Source organism: Molossus molossus, unplaced genomic scaffold, assembly GCF_014108415.1.
Source record: "Molossus molossus isolate mMolMol1 unplaced genomic scaffold, mMolMol1.p scaffold_m16_p_16, whole genome shotgun sequence".
Lineage (NCBI taxonomy): Eukaryota > Metazoa > Chordata > Mammalia > Chiroptera > Molossidae > Molossus > Molossus molossus.
In genome coordinates this window covers 71,979,754-72,003,399 of record NW_023425351.1, presented here as the reverse complement: position 1 = coordinate 72,003,399, position 23,646 = coordinate 71,979,754, and the positions used below count along the sequence as shown (strand labels likewise).

The following is a 23,646-nucleotide window of genomic DNA, read 5'->3' as shown; positions in this document are numbered from 1 at the left end:
CATCCGGTCAATGTGTCCTTCTCATGTTGATGTTTCTCTCTCTCTTCTCTTTCCTTCTCTCCCACTGTATTTGAAGATAAATGGAAAAATATTTTTAGGTGAGGATTGAAAAAAAAAAAAGAGTATTTGTACAGAAGGTATATTTTGACAACTCAGAATTCATATGGCCATGGAACCGTCCATTAAAACTGAACATGACCATAGCCATTAAGTTTAGAAACACTGACATTGAGCTCTTTTCAGGGATGAAGCTTATCTCCTTTGTGACTGAAGAAAATTTTGATTTGTTTCTGAACCTTTAACAGGTAAAAAAATAAAGAAAGAAAGAAGTCACCTGTCACTTTTCCTGTGGAGAGGGGATGAAAGGAGAGCTCGTGCTGTTTTACTCTGTAAATAAGTGTTTCTGTATTTCATCAGGGCTGTTGTAGTTAGCAGCCCTTTGGGAAGTATTTTGCAAGACACTTAGACTACCTACTGTTGGAAAACTGCAGATGTGACTTTTATAAATAGGACTAGTACAGAGCTATGGCTTTGGGATAGTGCAAGATACAAGGAGTAGGCGTAAGCTTTGCTACCGATTGCTGGAAGGACAAATTTCCTGGGTCTTAGTCTCCCTAGTTGGTAAAACAATTTCTTTCTGCTCTAATATTAGTTCCTATGAGCCCGTGTCTTGTATGTACTCAAGAGTGTTAAAGATTTTAGATTACGTGCCAAATAGCACTCCCTCTCCCAAAGCAGAATGCAGCATGTGCTAGCTAAGCTTTTAGTCCTGGTCTCTGAATGTGCTGTTTTTCAAAACCGTGCCCATCATTTCTGGGTATGTCTGCAAATGTTCCCTTTTCTAGCTACCTGAAAGGCCTCTTTTGGCCATAGGTGGCGCTGTTGCACCTTTTAAAAGTCTCAATTTCTGTGTTCAAGACTTCAACATATTCCTTTAACTTGATTTCTGTGTCTAATGCTTCAGAATAGCTAATGTCTGGATACCTGGAATTCCAGGTATAGCTTATTTTTTAAATTTTTATTAAACAATTTTTTTTTTTTTTGTTAATCTTCATTCACCTGAGGATATTTTTCCACTGATTCTTCAAATAGAATGGAAGGGATGGAAGAAGAGAGAGGGAGAGAAACATCGATGTGAAAGAGACACATTGATTGGTTGCCTCTGGCATGGCCCCAACTGGGACTGGGAATCGAACCCACAACCCAGGTACATGCCCTTGACTGGGAGTAGAATCCGATTCCCTTCGGTCTGCGGGTCAGTGCTTTAACTGCTGATCCAAACCGGCCAGGGCAAGGGATACGTTATTTTTATTCTGTTATCTCAGTGTGAAAATTTCAGACAGGCTGTATGAACAATGGTGAAATTGGGCCTTTCTTCCAATATTAGAAACCAGTCAGCCATGATTATATATATATAAAAAAAGATAGAAACTGACTCTGGAGCATCTTAAAGAAGAAATCCTTGTCGAAGTCCCTGGGTGTTGAACCACTGTTTATGTCAATTGGACGAGGTGATTGAGTTGGGTTTGAATGCAATTACACTGTTAACCCTTCAAATGAGTAAGTTCTTTCTGAGTCTTTTCCTCTTCCACAAAACAGGGATACGCATACTTGCTTTGTAGAACTGTGAGATTTAGAGAGAAATTATGTGAAGTGTTTACCCCAGTGGTTAGCTCATAAAAGAGCTCATGATTTTACTTATGCAAACTTTAGCTATGATTTTGTATGGAGCCATCATTTTTTAGACTTTGTCAGTGACTAAGGAATTAAAATAGGAAAAGATGGTTTTATGAAGAAAGATCCAGTTAATAAATGAATGAAATGCTTGCCCTGACCAGTTTGGCTCAGCAGTTAGAGCGTTGGCCTGTGGACCAGAGTGTCCTGGGTTCGGTTCCCGCTAAGGGCATGTACCTCAGTTGCAGTTTGTTCCCGGCCCTGGTTGGGGTGGTGTGGGTGGCAGCCACTGGATGTGTCTCTCTCACATTGATGTCTCTCTCTCTCTTCCTCCTTCTCTCCCTCCTGCTCTGTCTGAAGATAAATGCAAAAAAAAAAAAAAAACACACAAAAAAAAAACCCCCAAAGAAATACTTGAGGAGGGTGAGTAGTATCCACCCTCACAGTTTAGCAGCAGCAGCAGAGAGGTGGCCATGATACAGTCACCCTGAAGCTACTGGAAGCCACAGAATTATTTGTTAACTAGAATGTGTTGGGGATGGAGGGGGCCTGATAATGACATTCCTGTTTTCTCCACCAGCCAACTGAGAGATGAGATAAAAGAGCAGGCAGGCGGAGCTAAATGTGATCAATGTTTTTCACCGAACAAGAAGTTTTCAGGGTTATTTGGGAACGTGTCCTCATGCAGACCTGTCAACAGATGTCATGGGCCTGATGTTCTGGGGCGTGTGACTGTGGGGGGTCCTGGCTCCTCACTCCATCCACTTTGAAGCGTTGCTCTGAGAATCACTCATGACTGTGGTCGAGCACTGTGCTGGGTGTCAGCTGTATTCCATAGAAAGCACCTGTTTTGTTTTTAAAAAAAAAAGTTTTCTTTATTGATTTTTAGAGAGAGAGGAAGGGAGAAGGAGAGAGAGATGGAAACATCAATTGGCCGCCTCCTGCACGCCCCCCACTGGGGATCGGGCCCACAACCTGGGCCTGTGCCCTGACCAGGAAGCGAACTGGCGACCTCTTGGTGCAGGGTCGACGCTCAACCACTGAGCCACCGGCCGGGTGAAAGCTCCTTTTTTTCATCATAACTGTGACTTCTAGACGGCTATGCTCTTTAGTCTGGATTTACCACTCGAGATTGCGATACGCCCAGTAACTCCCAAGTAGGACCACGACCCTGGGCCTGTTCTCTATGGAGACACTTGGATACATTCGCAGTTTCAGTAGGAATATGTTATTGGGACATATCTTTTTGAATCGTTTAATGTGTTTACAAACGATTATGGCTGATGACAAGCATGGCTCTTAGGGTGTGTTCTGCCATCATGGGAAATCATGTGCCACAGAGAAGGCTGATTGGAGCTCATGGACATCGGATACTGACCAGATGATCAAGGCTTTCCAAGCCTCTTGCAATGATGAAGTTAACTATTTTGTATTTTAAACAAACTACAGAGTTACTTTCTAAAAGTTAGAAATCCTTAGTTTGTGAAGTGTGCAGTAATTCTTTGTGTGTGTGAGTATGTGTCTGTGATTGTGTGTGTGTGTCTGAGTGTTCATGTGTGTAAGATTGTAAGAAGCTTGTGGTAAGTTCATATAGCCCTCTGGTACCTCTCCTCCCCACACCCCCATTCCAAGGTGTGGGCACACATATACACAGATGAATTACTCCTCCTCTGTTCTTTGGCTTGTTTGTGGAAGTAACACATTTTCATCCTTGTTTGAGAAGAAAGGGGGTGTGTGAGCTTAGAAAGCAGGGAGGAAAAGAGGTGAGGGGGCACTCTACAATACGAATTGTAGAGGTAATAGTAGCTTTTCCCTTCTAAAGCAAAAGGCATACTTGTAACATACTGTTATTCAGAATTGCTTTTCTGATCAGATTTTTCAAGGCTTTGTGAATGATGAAAGATGAAAGATGATTTAGTTGTTACCTTTAAAAGTGGTCTTGTTTTCCAAATAAAATACCATACTCTGTTCTTTCTTCCAGGGGCACAAGAAGTTCTCATTGACCCAGGTACACCGTCTCTGCGCTTAGTTCCTTTTGGTTGTTTTTTAAGTGCGTGTTTCACGACGGCGTGAATGAATGATTACCCTGTCTGGATTGCGATCTTTGGGACGTTCTGATTTAAAGTCACTTAAATCAGAACTGTTAAAAACCTGATTATTGCTTGGTCCTTGTTTGATGGGGCACCTGATTGCTTTGTGTTGTCTGTTGAAGAGGATTCTTCTTCTCTAGCATGGCTAAGCGAATGATTTGCAAAGTGTGCCTTTAAAGTTCTTTGAATGTACTAAGCATGCTTGTCCAATTAATTCTGAATTTGCTCATGGAATTTATGGTTTATGCTCCTCTCAATATGAATTTTGACTGTATTTCCTACATGTGCTCATAGCATGGGAAGAAATTTTGCATTTTTTACCGAGGTGGGTTTGCCTTTGCCCTCTGAACACCTCCTGTGATTAATCTCTTTTATTGCAGTGCTTAATTATTTTACAATGAGCTCTATCATTTTCTGGCTTAGTCAGAAACAATGATAAAGGGTAAATAAAAATCTGAGAATCTGCCTTCCTTTGAAGACTAGAAATCAGATAGTCATGATTATGCTTTGTGACCGACACCTTGATCACATCTCATTGTGTCTCTTGATTCTGAAATGAAATTGCTTCAGATTGGAGATTATTTTGTTTTAACATTGTGTTGAATCCTTTCCCTAGGCTAATGTTTTGTGATTACTCCTTGGTAGGGTTTGTGGATCAAGAAAGAAAAACAGGTGCTTTGTGTTCAGGAGACTTGAGTTGCTGATGAAAAAACAATTTGAGGGCGGGCTGAAGATGAGTGTCCTCCCCCCAGGATGGAAGTGGTGAACGACTGAATTGATGTCGGCCGTAGGGTGTTTGACCAGTAGACTTACTGAGCCAGCCTGGCTAGTGGTGCCTGAGGGAAAGGACAGAACTCAGAGTGTTGACTGCTCTACTTGCAGGAGAATTTGGTGCTTAAACCCAGTGCCAGTAGCTTAGGGCTGTCAGGAAAACCAGTCATTTGTTGAGATTAAAAAAAAAAAAGTATATTTTTATTTCTGAAACTTTTCAAAATAAGGTTGCACAGAGATGAAATTGAGTTCCTAGTGCTGGGAGTGGAAGTGAGGGTGGTTCTGCGGGCTTTGTTGTTGGGGGAGTGTCGAGATCCTGGCATAGAGGTCGAAGGAGGTTAGGGAAGGATGCAGAACCAGCGTAGGCGTCCGAGGGCATCGTCCGTAATGGTCCCAAATTAGGAAAGTATGGACTTGATCTCTACTTACCTGAGGGAGAGCCCCAAAGGGACTGGGGTTTGCTGTCCCTGCATTCCGGCTCTCTGTGGCTCCTGGTCTCTGCTCACAGGGCCTTCATGCCAGGACTGCCACAGCCTGCCCGCTAAGACCCTACCCTGCTCAGACCTCACGGGCTCTGCCTCCTCACTCCCTTCTCACTCGTTACCCTGGCAGGTGTCTGGGCAGGGAGTCACCTCACAGTCCCGGGAGCAACGTGACTGAGTCCCCTTGGGCTCTAAATCTGAGCAGTGAACATTCTCTGGGGGTATAGCATTGTTCAGCCCCACAGCAACCCATCCACCTGAGGCTCATACAAAACTGCAGCCCTTTCATTTAAAAATTGTTTTCAGTGGACATATTATTTGAAGCAAACTGTTATAGATTTTTAACAAATACGTTTTTATTGATTTTTTTTTTTAGAGACAGAGGAAGAGAGAGAGAAACATCAGAGAAACATTGATTGCTGCCTCCTGCACGCCCTGTACTGGGGATCAAACCCACAACCCAGGCATGTGCCCTGACTGGGAATCGAACCAGGACCTCTCAGTCCATGGGACGATGCTCAAACCACTGGGTCACACCAGCCGGGCTTTTTTTAAAAAAAATCCTCACCTAAGGATATTTTTCCATTGAATTTTTTTTTTTTTTTTGGATAGAGGGGGAGGGAGGGAGAGAGAGAGAGAGAAACATTGATGTGGGAGAGACACATGGATTGTTTGCCTCCAAAAGTTGGAGATTGAACCTGCAACCCAGGCATGTGCCCTGAAGGGGAATCAAGCGTGCGACCCTTTGGTTGGAGGGCCAATGCTCTGGCCGCTGAGCCAAACCAGCCAGGGTCTGTCTCAGACTTTTGCTGCCTGCTTTCCCACAGCCGCGCTGAAGGCCGAAGGAGAGTCTGGTGGTCCCTGGGCCATTTTCCTTTCCTTGTCCTGAGTTGGTGTGAGAGTAACTGATCTCCAGGCCTTTCCTCTCCGTGTCTTTTTTGTTTGTTTGTTTTTTATCCTCACCCGAGGACATTTTTTGTTCAGGTAGAGTGGGAGGGAGAGAGAGGAAGAGAGAGAGAGAGAAACATCGATGTGAAAGGGACACATCGAGTGGCTGCCACCCGCATGATCGACCAGGGCCGGGGACAAACGGCAACTGAGGTACATGCCCTTAGTGGGAACCGAACCCGGGTCTCTCTGGACTGCAGGCCGACGCTCTAACCGCTGAACCAAACCGGCCAGGGCTCTCCCCATGTCTTTTTTTATCCTCACCTGCGGACATTTCTGCATTTATCTTTAGACAGAGTGGGAGGGAAAGAGAGAGGAAGAGGGAGAGAGAAAGATTGATGTGAAAGAGACACATCCAGTGGCTGCCACGCACACGACCCCAACCGGGGCCAGGAACAAACTCCAACCGGGGTACGTGCCCTTAGCGGGAACCGAACCCGGGACTCTCCAGTCTGCGGGCCGACACTCTAACTGCTGAGCCAAACCGGTCAGGGCTCCTCTCCATGTCTTTGAGTTGGCTGTCAAATATGATTTTTCTTTTATTTCTTGGGTTTTCATTATTTTAATTAGAATTTTTGAAAATGAATTTGTTTTATGTTGTATAAATTTTTCTAGAAACTTGATGGGTTTATACTTTTAACTTATGAATTTATGAAAAACTTAAATGCACTTTTGTTTGTTAGTTATTTTTCAATAGGTATTTGTTTACCTTTTTATAATTAAAACTTCTTCTTTTCAACAAGTGAGTAGGTATGCATGTTTAAAAATACCTTATTTTTCTTATTGTAAAATTCATGTTCATTGGAGAGAATTTAGAAAATAAAACAAAATAAGTTTAAAATCTCATTTAGAGATACGTTATAGTGTTTTGAAATTGGGAAGTGTAAAGTCTCCAACTTGGTTTTTGTTTTTCAAAATTATTTTGGTTGTTCTGAGTTCCTTGGTTTCCACATGAATTTTAGGATCAGCTAGTCAGGTTCTGCAAAGAATCCAGCTGGGTTTTGATAGAGATTATGTTGAATCTATGGATCAACTGGAGGAGTATTGCCATTTTAAGAATATTAAGTTTGATTCATGAAGATGGAGGTTTTTCTATTTATTCATGTCTTTAGTTTTTCCCAACAATACTGAGTTTTCAGAGTATCATTTTATACTTTTTTGTGAAGTTTATTTCTAAGTATTTTATTCTTTTTCTTTTTTAATCCTCACCTGAGGACATTTTTTCAATTTTTGTTAAGGTAGAGTGGGAGGGAGAGAGAAGAACAGAGAGAGAGAGAGAAACATCGATGTGAAAGGGACACATCGAGTGGCTGCCACCCGCATGACCAACCGGGGCCGGGGACAAACTGCAACCGAGGTATGTGCCCTTAGTGGGAACCGAACCCGGGTCTCTCGGGACCGCAGGCTGATGCTCTAACCGCTGAGCCAAACCGGTCAGGGCGTATTTTATTCTCTTTGATGCTATTGTGAGTGGAATGGTTTTCTTAATTTCATTTCCAGGTTGTTCATTACAAGTGTATAGAAATACAGTTAATTTTTGTATATTGATCTTATATCTTTCAACCTTGCTGAGCTCATTTATTAGCTGTGATAGTTTAAAACATTATTTTAGTGGATTCCTTAGGGTTTTCTATATATAAGATCATGTCACCTGAAAAAAGAGATAGTGTTATTTTACCTTTACAAATTGGATGCCTTTTATTTAAATTTTTTGCCTAATTGTCATGGCTATAATGTCAAATACCTTGTTGAATAGAGTGGTGAGAGAGAACTTTGTCTTGTTCCTGATCGTAGAGGGAAAGCATTTATTTAGTCTTTTTCCACGAAACGTGACGGTAGCTCTAGATTTTATGTGGATAACCTTTATCATATTGAGAACATTCCCTTCTCCTCCTAGTTTGTTGACTGTGTTTTGTCATGAAAGGGTGTTGAATTTTGGCAAATGCTTTTTCTGTTTATTGAGATGATCATGTGGTTTTGTCCTTTAGTCTCCTGACACAATGTATCATATTTATTGATTTTTACATCTTAACCCAACCTTACATTCTTGAGATAAATACCACTTGGTCATGGCACAGTCCTCTTATTTGTTGCTGGATTTAGTTTTCTAGTATTTTGTTGAGGATTTTTTTCAGCTCATTTACATTTAGTGAGATGTTTTATCACGCAGGCTGTGGCCTGCCCTGCAGTGGCTCCACGTCCACTCGAAAAGAGTATGCTCTGCTGTTGTTGGGTGGAGGCTCTGTAGGTGTCGGCTTGCTCTGCTGGTTTTTTTCTGGGTCAAGATATTTAGTTTCATTTTGTACTTTCCCTGTTCTAGCTCTGAAACCAGACATTTGTCTGAGGTGTTCTAGTTCGCTTTGTTTGAGAAGGGCATTTAGAAACCACAATCTGGGCACGGAAATGCTTATTGCCATTGAGGTTCATTGCTTCCGGGCCCGTTGAGAAGTTTGTACTGTCACCTAGAGTTCATACCAGCATCTCCAGTTCCAGCCCCAATCCTAGGGCTCTTTCTAGTCTCCCCGTTTTAGATGTGCATCTTCTTTCTTCAACGGTGAGACATCTGGCTCCTAAGATGATCAGTATGTTCACTCATACATAGCAAGTAATTTCAGAATTGCTCATTGGTATCACGGTAAAAACAAACATCTAAGGAGAATTCAAGGCTCGTGTGTGGTTCTTTTTGTCTTTATGCTGAGGATACATATACCAAGGTCCTGCAATCTGAAGTTACTTGGACTTGTTCTTCAGTCCTCCCTGCGGGTGTGATTATGTTATTCATTTGAAATATAGCTAATGGCTCATGTTTTACGCCAGTAAGGTGTCCCCTGATCTTTATTGATTGATATTTTTTACTGCATAGAACATAAACATGGCTCCAAAAGTCAGAACGATGCGAAAGGTCTACCCCGAGGAGTGCCGTTCCTCTGGTCTTATTCCCACCTGGCCCGGAGGCGGTGGATCGTGATCATGTGCTGTTGTGATGAGATGAGGTGCCGTGTGGAGCATGAAGCACTCGCTCTGGCCCCACCGTCTTTCCTTTCTTTGAAGGAAAACAGTAACATTCAACAACATAAATTGTTAGCGCTAATGAGGTAAATCAAGGCGCCCTCTCATTTATTAAATATTATTTCACTGCAGGAACAAATGTGTTAGACACATGAGAACGCAGGGCACGATGGTGCAGTGGTTAAAGACATGGGCCCCTTCTGAACCCTCCGTAATCTTGAGAACCAGTAGGAAGACCCCCTCCCTCGGGCTTGGTTCCTCACCTGCAGAATGAGGCTCACGAGGAGCTCCTCCCTCCTGGAGCGGCTGTGGCTGAGCCTGAGAACACCTCGGAATGAGAACACCTGGGGGAGTCCTGAGCGTGGGTTCTGGCTCCGTGCCAGTGCAAAGTGGCGCAGCGTTGCTGTGGTGGCGCTGTGACCCCGTCCTCGCAGACCCCCGTTCTGTAAGCGCCCGGCATTGTGCATTGCACCTTGCCATTGGAGTCTGGTCTTTAAAAAGCATGTATTTTCGATATCTTTTTCAAGCATGCCCTTTTCTTTTATTATTTATAGTTCTGTACCCTCATCTCTTGCTATGATTTTCACAAAATCTGCAGGAAACAAAAACCCTCAGCCACCTGCCTCTGCACAGCTCTCCATGGGGCTCTTTCTTTCCTGACCGGGAGGGGCTTTCTGTGTTCCCTCTTGGCGTCTCTCTGTCCGTCTGCCCACCTGTCACCTGCCCTCTGTCCGTTTATCTGTCCACTCGTTCTTCTGTCTTGTCCACGAAGCATTTGAGGCAGCGCACAGAACCAGCAGGCAGGGGAGCAGGCAGGGCCAGGACGCGGCAGGGCAGGCGAGGGGCTGGCAGCTCTGCAGACCGACAGCACGCGTGTGCCGGGGCCTCCCGTGGACACGGGCAGGCAGGGTTCGTGGGGACACTTGTCCATGAGAGAAACAAGCGGCTGAGGAGAAGACTTTTTTGAGTGTTCCATGAACTCAAAGAATATCTCACTTCGTTTCCCCGTCAGAGTTCTGTTTCGTTGGGTGCATTCTGTGAACGGGAATTGCTCCCAAACTTCTCCGTGTGACTGCTGAGTCAGAGATTGGCCAGACATAGAACGTGGCAGCCACAGAAAGGACACTGGTATTTATAAGTTACGGTTTTTTTAGTGCTGTACAGTCGGGAAATGCTTCCCTGTGGTTGTCTCCGTCTGAGGGTCCAGCGGCCTCCCGCTGGCGCCCAGAGCTGGGAGCCGGCGACGCTGCGCGCTGGCCGCCTTGTCCTGGACGCACTGGGCCAGTTACTGAGGACTGTGCCGCTTGTACAACACGTCTCCTGTTCTTTCACACAGATTTCTGCAGGGAGGACACTTAGTGTGAGCTAATTAACAGTTCATCTGATGCTTTGATGGCAAGGTGGTTATAGGGAGTATATAAACTATGAAGACTTTTCAAATGATTTCACTAAGTTTCAGCAGGAAGTATTTGAGTTTTATCTTATGTTTCCTCCTTTAAACTAATGAGGAAACGAGACTGAAAAAGCAAAAGATTATTTCTTTTCTTTCTCCCGGTCCGCAGGAGCGCTCACCACCAACGGTATAAACCCTGACACCAGCGCTGAGATCGGGCGTGCTAAGAACTGCCTGAGCCCTGAGGACATCATCGACAAGTACAAGGAGGCCATCTCCTACTACAGCAAGGTGACTGCTGCTCGGTGACTCTGTCCCTTCACAGACCGGGGGCGGGGGGGAGGGGCATCCATCGGCTGCCTTCCCTATGTGCCCGACCAGGGACTGAACCCGCAACCTGGGTGTGTGTCCTGACCGGGAATTGAATCCTCAACTTATTGGTGTACGAGATGATGCTCCAGCCAACTGAGCCACCTGGCCAGGGCTGTGGTAGTTTGCTTCATCTGGAACCTGAGCATTATTTTGAATTTATCCCTAGATACTGTACATGTTTTGTTTTTGTGGATTTTGAATGGGGTTTTTGCCATTACATTTTTTAACTGCTTAAAGGTGACATCTAGAAATACAGGTTGAGCTTTTACTATTCAGCGTATAACTAGGCATTTAAAATGTGTAAGTATGGAGTACTTTTTTTAGAGCCTTTTCTATTTTTAAAATTTGTTTCCAAGATTATCAAAATGCTCATAGCTGAGTTCTGCTGCTGGGGAGACAGATGGAGGGAGGTGGGGTGGCGCCCGTAGGTCTTTGAACACCGCAGTGACTGTGAACTGCTGTCCCCCGGGAGAGCCCCGAGGTAGAGCATCTACCTCGGCTCTGAACACGCACAACACACAGAAACCTTGCTCTCCCGCTTTTCTGGCAGAGCCTGTGCGTATGGCAGGCAGAGGCCACTTTGCCCTTCGAATCTGAACGGAGATTCGTGGTTGCCTAGAGCACTCTGCCAGTGAGAATTCAAGACGTCACCTCCACGGGAAGGCTGGCCTGCCGTGGGCACACCAGGGGAGCAGGTGGCCCATGTTTTCCAGGATTGGGCGTGAAAAGAGCAGAGTCTGGAGTCTGACAGAACTGAGTTTGGATCCCATGTATGACTTTAGTCAACTTAATGCGACCTCATTGCACTTCAGTTTTCTTATCTCTCAGAATGGGGAATTTAAGAGTTTTTATAATCACGGTAAATTACATATATGTAGCCAACTACAACGACAGCCTCATTAGTATTGCTCATGAAAAAGTGATCCTTGTCTCCTTCCTTATGTCATTCAGTATTCTCCAATACATCTTGGTTCTAATATATATGTGATACAAGTAGGAAGATTGTTGCATTTTTTTCTAGCTGTATTTTTTTTTTATCCTCTCCCGAGGACATTTTCCCATATTTTGTTCAGATAGAGCGGGAGGGAGAGAGAGAGAGAGAGAAACATCGATGTGAAAGGGACACATCGAGTGGCTGCCACCTGCACAACCCAACCAGGGCCGGGGACAAACCGCAACCGAGGTACATGCCCTTAGCGGGAACCAAACCTGGGTCTCTCTGGACCCCAGGCTGACACTCTAACTGCTGAGCCAAACCGGCCAGGGCTCTAGCTATATTTTTATTATTTTGCTTCATTTACCTTGATTCTCCTTTTCTTTCCTATTCACCTCCTCCACCAAAAGAGCCCGAGACTTTCCCCTGCTACCAGAACACTGGTTAGAATTGCTTTGAAGGTTGGCCATCACTGTGAATTGACAGTGGTATAAAAATATTTGTACTCTTCTGAGATTTGATTTTATTTGATATTATTTGCACCAGGCTACCTCCCACTTTCTGAGGGGGAAGCACTGCCTGTTGGTTCTGTCAGTGAGCGTGATAGCGAAGGCTCTTAAGTGGGCTCTTGCTGGCTTCACGAGTGATTTTTATTGAGTGAAATGAAGTTCACAGGCCCTTTCTGTTTCACTCATCTTCATCTGTCCTTCACCCCAGGATCTGAGAAGCAGGATCAAATAACCATGAGAGAGCAAATCAGAAAGATGGGAAACCGATTAAGTAGAGGACAGATACAATGATACAGGGAGCTAGAATCTTTGCAACAAAGTAACATGAATTAACCATGGCTGCCTTAAAGCGGCAGGTGTGAGAGATTCTAAAAGTGCTTTAGAGATGAGAAGTGGAAATGAGTAGCCAAGTGGCCATTGATAACATTTTGAAGTTTTGTAACACATCCAGCTATTCTGGTTGTATTTGTTGAACCGATGCAAACATGCAAACATATTCTTGTGGGTATTGGTAGGTTCTCTCCATCCCACCAGCTTCTTTTGTCCCCGAAGGGATAGACTTTCTGAAACACAGATTGTGCTTCCTCGGGCGGGAGATGTGCTTGGTGCTGCTGCAGGGTCCTCGAGTCCCCGTGGTGGGACAGAACCTTGTCTCGTCCTTTCTGACGGAGGGCCCTCTCTCCCTGCAGTACAAGAATGCTGGAGTCATTGAGTTGGAAGCGTGCGTCAAAGCTGTGCGCGTCCTGGCCATTCAGAAGCGGAGCATGGAAGCTTCCGAATTTCTCCAGAATGCTGTTTACATTAACCTCCGGCAGGTGGGTGTGCCGGTGTCGGGGAGAGCGCTTCTCCTGCGCGTTAGTCACCCCTGATCCATCCAGACTGTGCTAGCATTCAGGGGGGTGGGAAAAACTCGGGGGTCCGAACTTGCCATCCTAATGAGTGTGGTTATTTATATTGCAGTATTTTACTTTCAAAATTCAGGACTCGCTATCCTTCTGAAGTTATGATTTTTGCTTGCAGAAACAACTTTGCCTCTTACCGGCGTTGTGACCTTGAATGATCTTTATGCCTCTCACCTTACATCTGTCACTTGTGATGCAATGCCATGTGTCACCTGCTGGGTTGTTACAGTTACAGACATGGAGTCTGTGAAGTCCTCTGTGGACTCCCTGCCCAGCAGCTTCGGCAGGTGCTGCCCCATTGGTGTGGCTGTGTTCTAGCCAGGCGAACCCACTGGGGCATCTTGTTGCAGGGTGCCAGCACAGAACCCCAAAGTTGCTAGCTGAGGAGGTTTAGACATTCAGCTAATGGACTTGGTGCGTGGGGCAGTCTAGATGGGGACGTTTTGCAGTTGCTTAAGGACACAAGACTAGGAATAGGATGCAGTTCCCCGTAATCCCATGGGCCTTTCTTGAACATGGTGAAGAGGCGCGTTCCGCCCTCACCGGGCTGCCAGTTTGTGGCGGACACAGTCAGCAGTGGGGTGGGTGAAATAAAGGTGGAGGTACAGGGTGCCAAGGGGCCGGGGAGAAAGGGTTGAATTCAGTTCGGTGGTGGAGGGTGTGGGGTCAGGGAGGGTCTCCGAGGCATGAGGTTCCAGCTGGGACGTGAAGGATGGCTGGGAGCCAGGAGAGAGGCCAGAATGGACCACTGCAGGCAGGTGGCTCAGCAGGTGAATGCCTGACACACGCCACCTGGAAGGAACCAGGCAAAGTGACAGCTGGGGCTGGAGAGAGCGATGGGGGCATGAGTCAGGGCAGGGCCTTTCTCAGCCAGCAGGTTTTAAAAGAAAGGGTTTAAGAGCTTGGGAGTGACATGGCCCACTTGTCCCGAGTGGGGGAGGGGCGGGGGAGGCCAGTCTGCAGACCCTGCGGAGTCCAGGTGAGCACGCCATGCTCCATCTGAGAGGTGGGGCTGCCCGTGGACAGGCAGCGAGCAGGCTGAAAGCATCTGCTGTTGGTAAGAGGAAGGGATCAGTGACCGTGTGGAGGACGTCGGGGGGACAGGGCTCCTTTCCTGTCTGGGTCAGCTGGTGGACGGTGGTTTTAGAGGGAAGATGACAAGCTCAGGTGTGGACATAGTGCAGAGACAGGTTTGTGGGTCTGCGGGGCTTTAGTGAGAGAGGGTGGGCGGTGGAGGAGAGAACTTTAAAATTATCTCATGTTCTGAACAAGTAAAAATGTGTGAATAAGAAGACTCCTGCCTCTACCTTTCAGATTTAGCACATCAACATTCTGCCATATTGACTTCAGAGAGTCTTACATTTTTAACTAGAAAGGAGGTAACAGTTGATCAATGTCTTAAAGTTGACGTGTATCTTTCTTGTACATATTTTGGTATTTAGTATGTTCATGGTCATCACCTCTGAAAAGAGAACTAGTTCAGCGTCACAGGCAAGCGTGTGCACTCTGGGCGCAGACCTCGGGGTGCAGCTCTGGCTTCACAGCCTTGGGCAGGTGGTCTGGCCCTCCCCAGCCTCGGCTCCTCTTCTCTGAGGCGTCTCGTTGGCCCTCAGGCCCCTCGGGCAGCTGGTCTCCTGGATGAGACATGGGAGGGAGGCTGCTGGCCCACGTGGACTGCACGTGTCCTCAGGAAGGGGTCACGACCAGGTTTCTCGTTTACTCAGACCTTTCTGGTGCCAGTGGGCAGGAAAAGCAAAAGCCCACGCATCACAGTGGAAGTTCAGGTACATGGGAAACTGACCACAGGGGTGGGCACGATGCTTTTCATTTTATTTTTTTTAATTCTCACCTGAGGACATTTTTGCATTTATCTTCAGATAGAGTGGGAGGGAGGGAGGGAGGGAGGGAGGGAGGGAGAGAGAGAGAGAGAGAGAGAGAGAGAGAGAGAGGGAGAGAGACATCAGTGTGAGAGAGACACATCGAGTAGTTGCCACCCACACGACCCCAGCCGGGGCCGGGGACAAACTGCAACCGAGGTACATGCCCTTAGTGGGAACCGAACCTGGGACTCTCCGGTCCACGGGCCGACGCTCTAACCACTGAGCCAAACTGGCCAGGGCGACATGATGCTTTTACAAGGCACACTGAGAAGATCTGAGGCTGTGGACCTGTGGCGGCAGGGTGTGGAGGGTGGGGGGCGGTTTTGAGAGGACTTGCTTGTGTGCCCTTAAGGACTGCTGTTGCTTTGCAAATTAATGTTGAAAATTTGGCCTTGATGTGAAACTGTTTTCACAGGTGGGTATTTAAATGCACATATTTTATAAAATTAGGTGTTTTTACTTAAAATATGTGGGAATTTGCTGCTGTTTGGAACAGCTCCCCGCTTGTTTGCGCAGTGTTCACATTGAACACTAGGGGGCAGCAGCGACGCGCCTGAGGGGCAATGCCAGGTTTTCCTGTGGCAGGGTGGGTGCGGGGTGAGTGTCGTCCCCAGCATCACACTTGCTTTCGTTGGCTCATCCGGATGTTTGATTGCCAGGTGAGCATCCAGTGAGTTCTGGTGGGATTTTATACCAATAAAGAAGAGGGGTCTGCAGTTTTTCTGAAACGGAACGCACTTTTTGCTCTTGACCGTGTGTTCCTTTGTGGGATTGGCGGGTGACAGCTGTTCCTGGGAATGATTTTGGCTACTGTGGGAATTGTGACAGGAACATCACAATGTGCGATGATGACAGGTGGCTTCTGCTCTAAGAAGCCCATGAAAACACAAACACTGATAAATGATGTGCCTGGAGTTCAGTGGGATTGGGAAGGGTTTCTGCATGTTGAAGAATCTTCGTTGTGGGCAGAACGTGGGTCAGCCTGTCTTTCCTCTCGTGTTTGCAAGAGTGGTTTATGGTCATTGTCTGGCATTAACAGTGGCGGCACATGCGCACTTACCTTGCCGTCCGTACACGTGAGTGTTGATGTGTGGATTTCAGGTGCAGGGCGAGGCAGAATGAGAGAGGAGCACAGACGTTGTCACCACTTATTCACCATTTCCTCACGGGTGACCTGGGACCAGTATGTCTCCTCCCTTAACTTGTTGCGAATCTGTAAATTGGGAATGACGACGTTCACTTCTCCCTGGACTTGTTATAAGTTCTGAATAGTGTGACGACGCTTATCAAGTGCTTAGCACACTGCTGGGCACGTAGGAGGCGTCCCGTCTGCCCATCTGCCTGCTGGCAATGTGCCAGAGCAGCATGGCGCGCACTCCTGTCCTTGGGGGTGTCCTTCGGGCCTCAGAGCCCTGTGCTCGTTACAGAGGAGGCGCCCTCAGATGCGGGCGAGGTGCGGAGCGGCAGGGAAGGTGGGCCGTCCTGGGGGCAGGTTGGGCACTTGGACATGAGTCATACAGGAGAGGAACGACACGGTGCGGTCCAGAGCGGTTATGGCAATTTAGGGAGGGAAGGAGCGGTTTTTGTTGAAGGGCAGCGAGACAAGCTTGTGGGGGAGCTGGGGTGGGGACCCCAGCTCAGGTCGTGTCTTTGACACCTCTTGGCTGTGTGATTACTTCCTCCCTGAGCTTCAGACCTCCTCTGATAGTGCCTGGGGTGGTTGTACTGATTAAATAAGGTACGTCAAGTTTGCGGGCATACAGCTTCAGAAACACAAGGTGTCGCTACATCATGGGGTTGCTGGGAGAGCTTGGTTAGGTCGGGGCTTAGAAAACTCTGGTACCCTATGAAGCCTTATCTCTCAGTTAGGTTGTTATGATTAACAGTTCATTGTCAGTCGCATGATTCTACATGCTGTCTGTTTTGGGAAATTTTGTATCGGATGAGAGCCCCCACCCAAATCCTAGTGTCTAGATAAACTCACGCTCCTTTTCTTTTGAAAAAAAATTCTTTTTCCTTTAATGATTTTAGAGAGAGAAGGAGGGAGAGGGAGAGAGAGAGAAACATCGATGAGAGAGAAAATGGATTGGCGGCTTCCAGCACACCCCCCACTGGGGATCAGGCCCACAACCTGGGCATGTGCCCTGACCGGGAATCGAACTGGTGACCTCTTGGTGCAGGGTCGGTGCTCAGCCACTGAGCCACACTGGCCGGACTCATGCTCCTTTTCTTTGTGGAGGAGCTGAAGTCGATGTCTTACATGCGGTGTAGCAAATGTCTTTGTTCTGGGGAGCGTGGGCCTTGTCAGCAGAGGGTGGCCTGGAGCTCAGTGCCTCCTGGGCTGGGAGCCTCCACGCGAAGCTGCCTCATGCTGTCCTGTCGCCTGTGGGCCCCGGCTTCTCCCCGGCTTCTCCCCGGCTTCATGGCTCATCGTGCCCGTGTTTTATGAAAAAGCTTTTTTTTAAAAAAATTCATTTTGACGTGTCTTTCAAAAGCTGTCCCTTCCTTCCCGTGCCCAGCTGTCCGAGGAGGAGAAGATCCAGCGCTACAGCGTCCTGTCCGAGCTGTACGAGCTGATCGGGTTCCGGCGCAAGTCCGCCTTCTTCAAGCGCGTGGCCGCCATGCAGTGCGTGGCGCCCAGCATCGCAGAGCCCGGCTGGAGGGCCTGCTACAAGCTCCTCCTGGAGACACTGCCGGGCTACAGCCTGTCGCTGGACCCACAGGACTTCAGCAAAGGTACCGGCCTGCATGCCGCTCTTACAGCGTTAGCCTGTGAGCCCCTGCTCCACCTTCTGGCCTTCGACAAGTGCCGGCCGTGCACGGTGCTCTCCAGCCTGCCCGCTTTCCCACACGCACCTCAGCCGAGGCTCTTACCCTCTGGGCAGCCTTCCACCTGTGGTCCCTGGAGTGTCCTTAGTTTCCCAAAGCCCCAAGTCCACGTGGTGTTTAGCTGAGCATTATCTGGGGGCCTGAGGACCACTGGGTCGCACAGCCGAGAAATGGAAGCCTTCTGGGGGGCCTCGCCGCTGCTGGTGCCCTCCCCAGCCTGGGCTGTGCCTGAGCGGCCCTCGTGCAGCCCTGCCCGGCTCAGCTACAGGCAGGGCACCTGCAGGCAGGAGAGATGGGTGTGAAGCCTGTGATGCAGGATCAAGGGCTTGCTGGATTGGGGGGCCCAGGTCAGACTGGGTCAGGATGAGGGCAGAAGTGGTCGGACAAGCCCTAGACGCCAGTGCATGGACATTTGAAAGGCACAGAGTTGCTGGAAAGAGGTGAGGAGCCCCTGCAGGCCCAGAGAGTGCAGGGGCTCCGTCAGCCTGCTCGGGGAGATCTCATGGGGAGGGTCAGGGTTTGGGAAGCAGAAGAAGGTTCTCAGAGTGATCACTTGATGCTCTACAGGGAGACAAAGAAGGGATCGAGGCCCCTTCCCAAGAAACCTCGGGAAAGGCCCCAGGTCATAAGTAAGCCACCTGGGCTGCACATCTACACAGATGTTTATCTCTGTAATATTTCATCTTTATACTGGGGCTAATTACCTCGAATGTCTAAGGGTCCGCTTCTCAGGGCTCTTCTAACGACCCCTCCTTCCTCTGGAACGCTCTTCCCTGCCGTGCACCTGCTTCACTCCCGGACCCTCGGGTGTCCCTGACCGCCAGTTCAGGGCGGTCCCCTCGGTGGAGCCGCAGCCTCAGGGGGACCCTCTTGCTTTCTGTCGTTGGCTCCCGTTCTTTCTTTACACCCCCCGTAACTCGAGCACATTAAAATAAAACGGGCCGGTGATTTCCCCGCTGCCTCTCCCCAGCCTGTGAGCCCTGCCAGAGCGAGCCCCGGCTCTCACCGTGTGCCCTGCACGTGGCAGGTGTCTGGTACATACATGTAGTGTGGGAGCAAACCTCAGGAGCAGCTACGATGACACATGTTTTTGACATTTATGGACTGGAGTTTGTTTCTTGATCTACTTTTTGAATCAGATGAATGAAACATGTTTCCTTTTTTTTTCTTTTTTTATTGAATTGAATTTATTGGGGTGACACTGGTTAACAAAATTATACAGGTTTCAGGTGCACAGTTCTACAGCACATCATCTGTACACTGTACCTGTGTTCACCACCCCAAGTCAAGTCTCCCTATGGCACCATTTATCCCCCCACACCCTCCTCCCCCTCCCGCCCCGCCTCCTCCCCTTCCCCGCAATCACCACATGAAACATGTTGCTTTTGAAAAATTAAGCACATGAGTACATGTTCAAGTGATTAGGGACTTCCTGCTTAGCCTCCTGTCTTAGGAGGAGACATTCGTCATCGTTTTGTGAAAGAGGTGGGGGAGGGACAGTAAGGGAGGGAGATCAAATAAAGGGAAAGTAGTAAGTGTCAGCGGGATGTATTTATAATAAGAAATAAAATCACTCCTAGCCCATTTCCACCGCTGCCCTGGACCACTTCAAACATCTCTGGAGTTAAATAGAAATCTACTAACACCGTGTACCTGTGAATGAAAGGTAAATTGTATTCTCAGGACCTGAAATGTATTTCTGCCTATTTCTTGAAACGAGTGTTTCCACTAGCTGGCTACGGGAAGTCGACAGAGTAACACAGATGTGTGCTGTGTGTGTTTGCCAGCTTACGGGCAGCTTATTATCATTTTAATCTTACTGGTGTTGCCGCATGTGAAGATTTTTGGTCATTCCTTCTCCTCAGCCTCTTCCTGGGCAGTGGATTAAATTTTCCCCAGGAGCTCTTATGAAGGAGACACGCAAGGCAGATGGATTTGTGAAAAGGCAACAGCTGATGTAATAAATTCTCAAATGGGCGAACTTCTTAAATACAAGAGTGTTGAAAATTTTATCTCTGGGTCCTATGTTGCAAATCTGTCTTAAAAAATAAAAAGATTTAGATTCGTTTAGGAGGAGAAATTTGGATCCCATAGAAATGACAAGCTATACACTATTTAGTGTCAAGAAAACTTATCCTCAGCCTTACTCATAATTGCCTGTGGTAGGAAGCAGATCATTATCTATTTAAAAGGAAATCAGCAAAGTGCTATTTGCCCAACTCTGCAGTCAGAAAGCCCCCGACATGGCAGTCGGAGATCAGTTAAACTGGATCCTGTGAATTCATGGCTAGGCTGGTCACGACATCCGCTCCAGCCTCGCAAGTCCTTTTTAAAATTGCCTGTTTTGCTTTGGCATTTGGTCTTAGCTTCTTCTGACAACGTAGAAACAATTCAGGGACTTGTCTTTCTCTTCTTTTGCCAAATTTCCTTGTTTATGCCTTTTTAAAATTTTATTTGTCCTTTGTTGGAGTATTTTACAGCCAGTCCCAGAAACCCTGTCATTTCACCCTGCAGGTGTTAGTGTGCATGTTTGGAAAAATGGGCACTTTCTCCCGTCAGGCTTTGCAGGTGACTCACATGCTGGCTGAGTCCCACCTGTGTCAGCTTCCTGCCAGGCATGAGGACACCTGGGTGAATAAGACAGTCCTGGCTCACCAGGAACTTAAGGACTGACAACAGACAAACACACGAGCTTGCAGGTGCCTCACCGCACCTGCCAAATCACTCCTGTGGGTGGGGAGTTGTGCGTGGTGTGCTGGGGTCCACGCGAGGACTGTCAGCCGTGGGGCAGGGCAGGGGGAGAGGAGGGCGGTAAGGGCAACGAGGGAGGAACCCTTTGATTGGGATCTTTTTTCTTAAAATTCTTATTTTCTTGCCCTGGCCAGTTTGGCTGAGCGGTTAGAGCGTTGGCCTGCGGACCAGAGTCCCAGCCGGGTTTGATTCTGGCCAAGGGCACGCACCTTGATTGCTTCTCCGGCCCCAGTTGGGGTTGTGTGGGTGGCAACCAATCGATGTCTCTCTCTCACGTCAATATTTCTCTGTCTCTCCCTCCCTCCCACTCTGTCTGAAGATAAATGTAAAACTATCCTCAGGTGAGGATTAAAAAAAAATTTTTTTTTTAAATTTTTTAATTGATTTTAGAGAGAGGAAGGGAGAGATGGAAACATCGATGAGAGAGAACATGCCCCCCACTGGGGATTTGGCCCACAACCTGGGCGTGAGCCCTGACTGGGAATCGAACAGGCGACCTCTTGGTGCCTGGGTTGATGCTCAGCTACTGAGCCACACTGGCCGGGCGGATGGGGGTCTTAAACCCTTTCCCCAATTTTTCTACCAAGCCCCTTGGGCCCTGGGCACACCACACTGTGTGGCTTTGGATTCCCCTTGCCACTGTCTTCTTCATGAAGGATTTTAAGGTAGAAAAGATTTAAGACCGGTAATTGTTGCCCAAAGGGGAATGAAATAAACACGTCTGAAGTTCTTTGTTCTTAAGGAGATCTTTTTCAAGGGGAGTGCAAACGATTCCCCATCTTCATTTCAGATATGCTAAATCATTGGGAGGGGCCACAACAGTTTGCTGATAACCTTGTTTCTAATTTATCTGCCTTTCTGTACTTTTGTTCTACTCTAGAGAAATACTGTGTTTTTTAATGTAATGTCCTTGGTTGTTGGTAACAAAGCCCATCAAATATCAGTGTTCTGTTAAAAAAAAAAGTGTGTCTAAAACACAAGTATGTGGCATTGGAAATATCTTTTTCTTTCAAAACATTTTTTTTCCTTTATTGATTTTAGAGAGAAAGAAAGGGAGAGGGAGATAGAAACATGGATGAGAGAGAACATTGATTGACCGCCTCCTGCATGCCCCGCACGGGGGATCTGGCCCACAGCCTGGGCATGTGCCCTGACCAGGAATCGAACTGGTGACCTCTTGGTGCATGGGTGGTCGCTCAACCACCGAGTCACACTGGCTAGGCGGAAATATAATCTTTTTCTAACCTTGTTATAATTACTTCAAAATGGGTTATTTAAAAAAATTATGTCTTTGCAGGAGAAAATATAATATAAAACATTTAATGCATGAAAAAAAAATCACGTCAGAGTCCTTTTCCGGGATAAGTAAACAGCATGCTTTCTGTTGCCCTGTGAGGGTGACGGAGGAGGCCTTTGTCTGTGAGTCCCCGTTTCACACGTTCAGAAGCGGGCTGTCCTGTCGCCGGTGCCCGTCCTGCCACTCTTTCTGACGCTGTGACTGTGTGTGACTCTGGTGGCAGGCACCCACCGAGGATGGGCCGCCGTGCAGATGCGCTTGCTTCATGAGCTGGTCTACGCCTCCCGCAGGATGGGGAACCCTGCCCTGTCTGTCCGGCACCTGTCCTTCCTTCTGCAGACCATGCTGGACTTCTTGTCCGATCAAGGTGAGTGACTCCAAACTCATTTTTTTCAAGAGACGACGAGAGCGAGTACTCTGGCTGCTGGCCCATGGGAACGCCGGGCTCAGGTCGGGGGCCCTTCTCTGCTGGGAGAAGACCCTGCATCTGCCGTGCCTGTCATGGCCTCTGCCCCTTGGCCTCTGCCCCCGGCCTCTGCCCCCGGCCTCTGCCCCTGGCCTCTGCCCCCGGCCTCTGCCCCTTGGCCTCTGCCCCCGGCCTCTGCCCCCGGCCTCTGCCCCTTGGCCTCTGCCCCTGCCCTCTGCCCCTTGACCTCTGCCCCTTGACCTCTGCCCCCTGGCCTCTCTCACTACACTGCACGGACATCAACTATGGGTCGCAAGAGCAGCCATGAGAGAAGAGAATGGGACTGGGCTTGAGGAGGGGTCTTTCCTGCCTTCCTGTCATCTGCAAACCTGCCCTGGTTTTACGGGTGAAGGTGATTCAATCTGGGGGTTTCTTGCCCTTGCCCTCCTCCCACACACTAACAAGTGGGATGTGAGTGAACTCAGGTGGTTGTGAGGACGGTTGTTCACAGGAGAATGACTTTTGTCATTTTTGTGAGTTAGAAGAACTAAGTTGAGGATTGATGGACTTTTCTTTGGCAACGTGCCTGTGTACTTGTAATGACTGTTGCGGTGGGGTCCTTTTGTTGGGGCTCCCTGACGGCGTAGGGACAGGTCGCCGCAGCATTAGGGCAGTAGAATGGTGAGCTCCAGGGGTGTAAAAGCAAACCCGGCCGGCCGGGATACCCCGACCACGTCCTAGTCTCCTGGGAAGGAGGGGCTGCGGCCCGTGAAGGTCTGAGTGGTGCTTCCTAATGCGCTCTCTGGGCCTGACCCTCGCACCCTGGGCTCTGGCCATCGGAGCTCTTACAGCTCCAGACAACACAGCGTTTCTGCTCTGCTGTGTGCCTGCCCCTGGGCCATGTCCGCTCTGTCATGTGGCCTTGGAATCCGTCCCTTCTCTGGCTGAGCACTGCCCCCTGGGCCATGCCCGCTCTGTCATGTGGCCTTGGAATCCGTCCCTTCTCTGGCTGAGCACTGCCCCCTGGGCCATCGGGGTGCCTGCTGCTGTCACAGGCCCCAGTGCTCTGGGCTGTGCCCTCCTCCAGGGGCTCCTCCAGGGACCTCACCTGGCAGCTCCTTGGCGTCCCTCAGGTGTCACTCAAATGCTGAGAGGCCTTCCCTGACCGTCCATTAGGTGTCACCTGGCCCTGCCGCAACCCTCAGCACTGTGTTGCCATCACTGCTGCCCCCGTGAGTACTGGGGGTGGCCGGGCAGCTGATGCCTTGGGCTTAGTCTCCGTTCAGATCCTTCTTCACTTACAAGTCGGGGAAGTTTCAGCAGCTGCTGAAGCCTCAGTCTCCTTGTCTGTTTTATTTTGTGGGAATGAAAATACGCCTTCTACTTGTTGGCCATTGTG

At 48.2% G+C, this 23,646-nt stretch overlaps 1 protein-coding gene across 3 annotated transcripts in view; it reads left to right on the top strand.

Moving 5' to 3' along the window:
• The window catches only part of TRAPPC9 (trafficking protein particle complex 9), a 269,592-nt gene that overhangs the window by 24,368 nt on the left and 221,578 nt on the right, over positions 1-23,646 (top strand). For 2 of the 3 annotated variants that reach the window (XM_036263854.1, XM_036263852.1), the window contains exons 5-9: positions 3,656-3,682; positions 10,537-10,658; positions 12,872-12,997; positions 17,484-17,700; positions 22,065-22,208. In XM_036263854.1, the coding sequence (XP_036119747.1) occupies positions 3,656-3,682; positions 10,537-10,658; positions 12,872-12,997; positions 17,484-17,700; positions 22,065-22,208 (636 nt within the window). The remainder of the gene's footprint in view (positions 1-3,655; positions 3,683-10,536; positions 10,659-12,871; positions 12,998-17,483; positions 17,701-22,064; positions 22,209-23,646) is intronic. The other variant, XM_036263853.1, reaches the window with a different exon arrangement.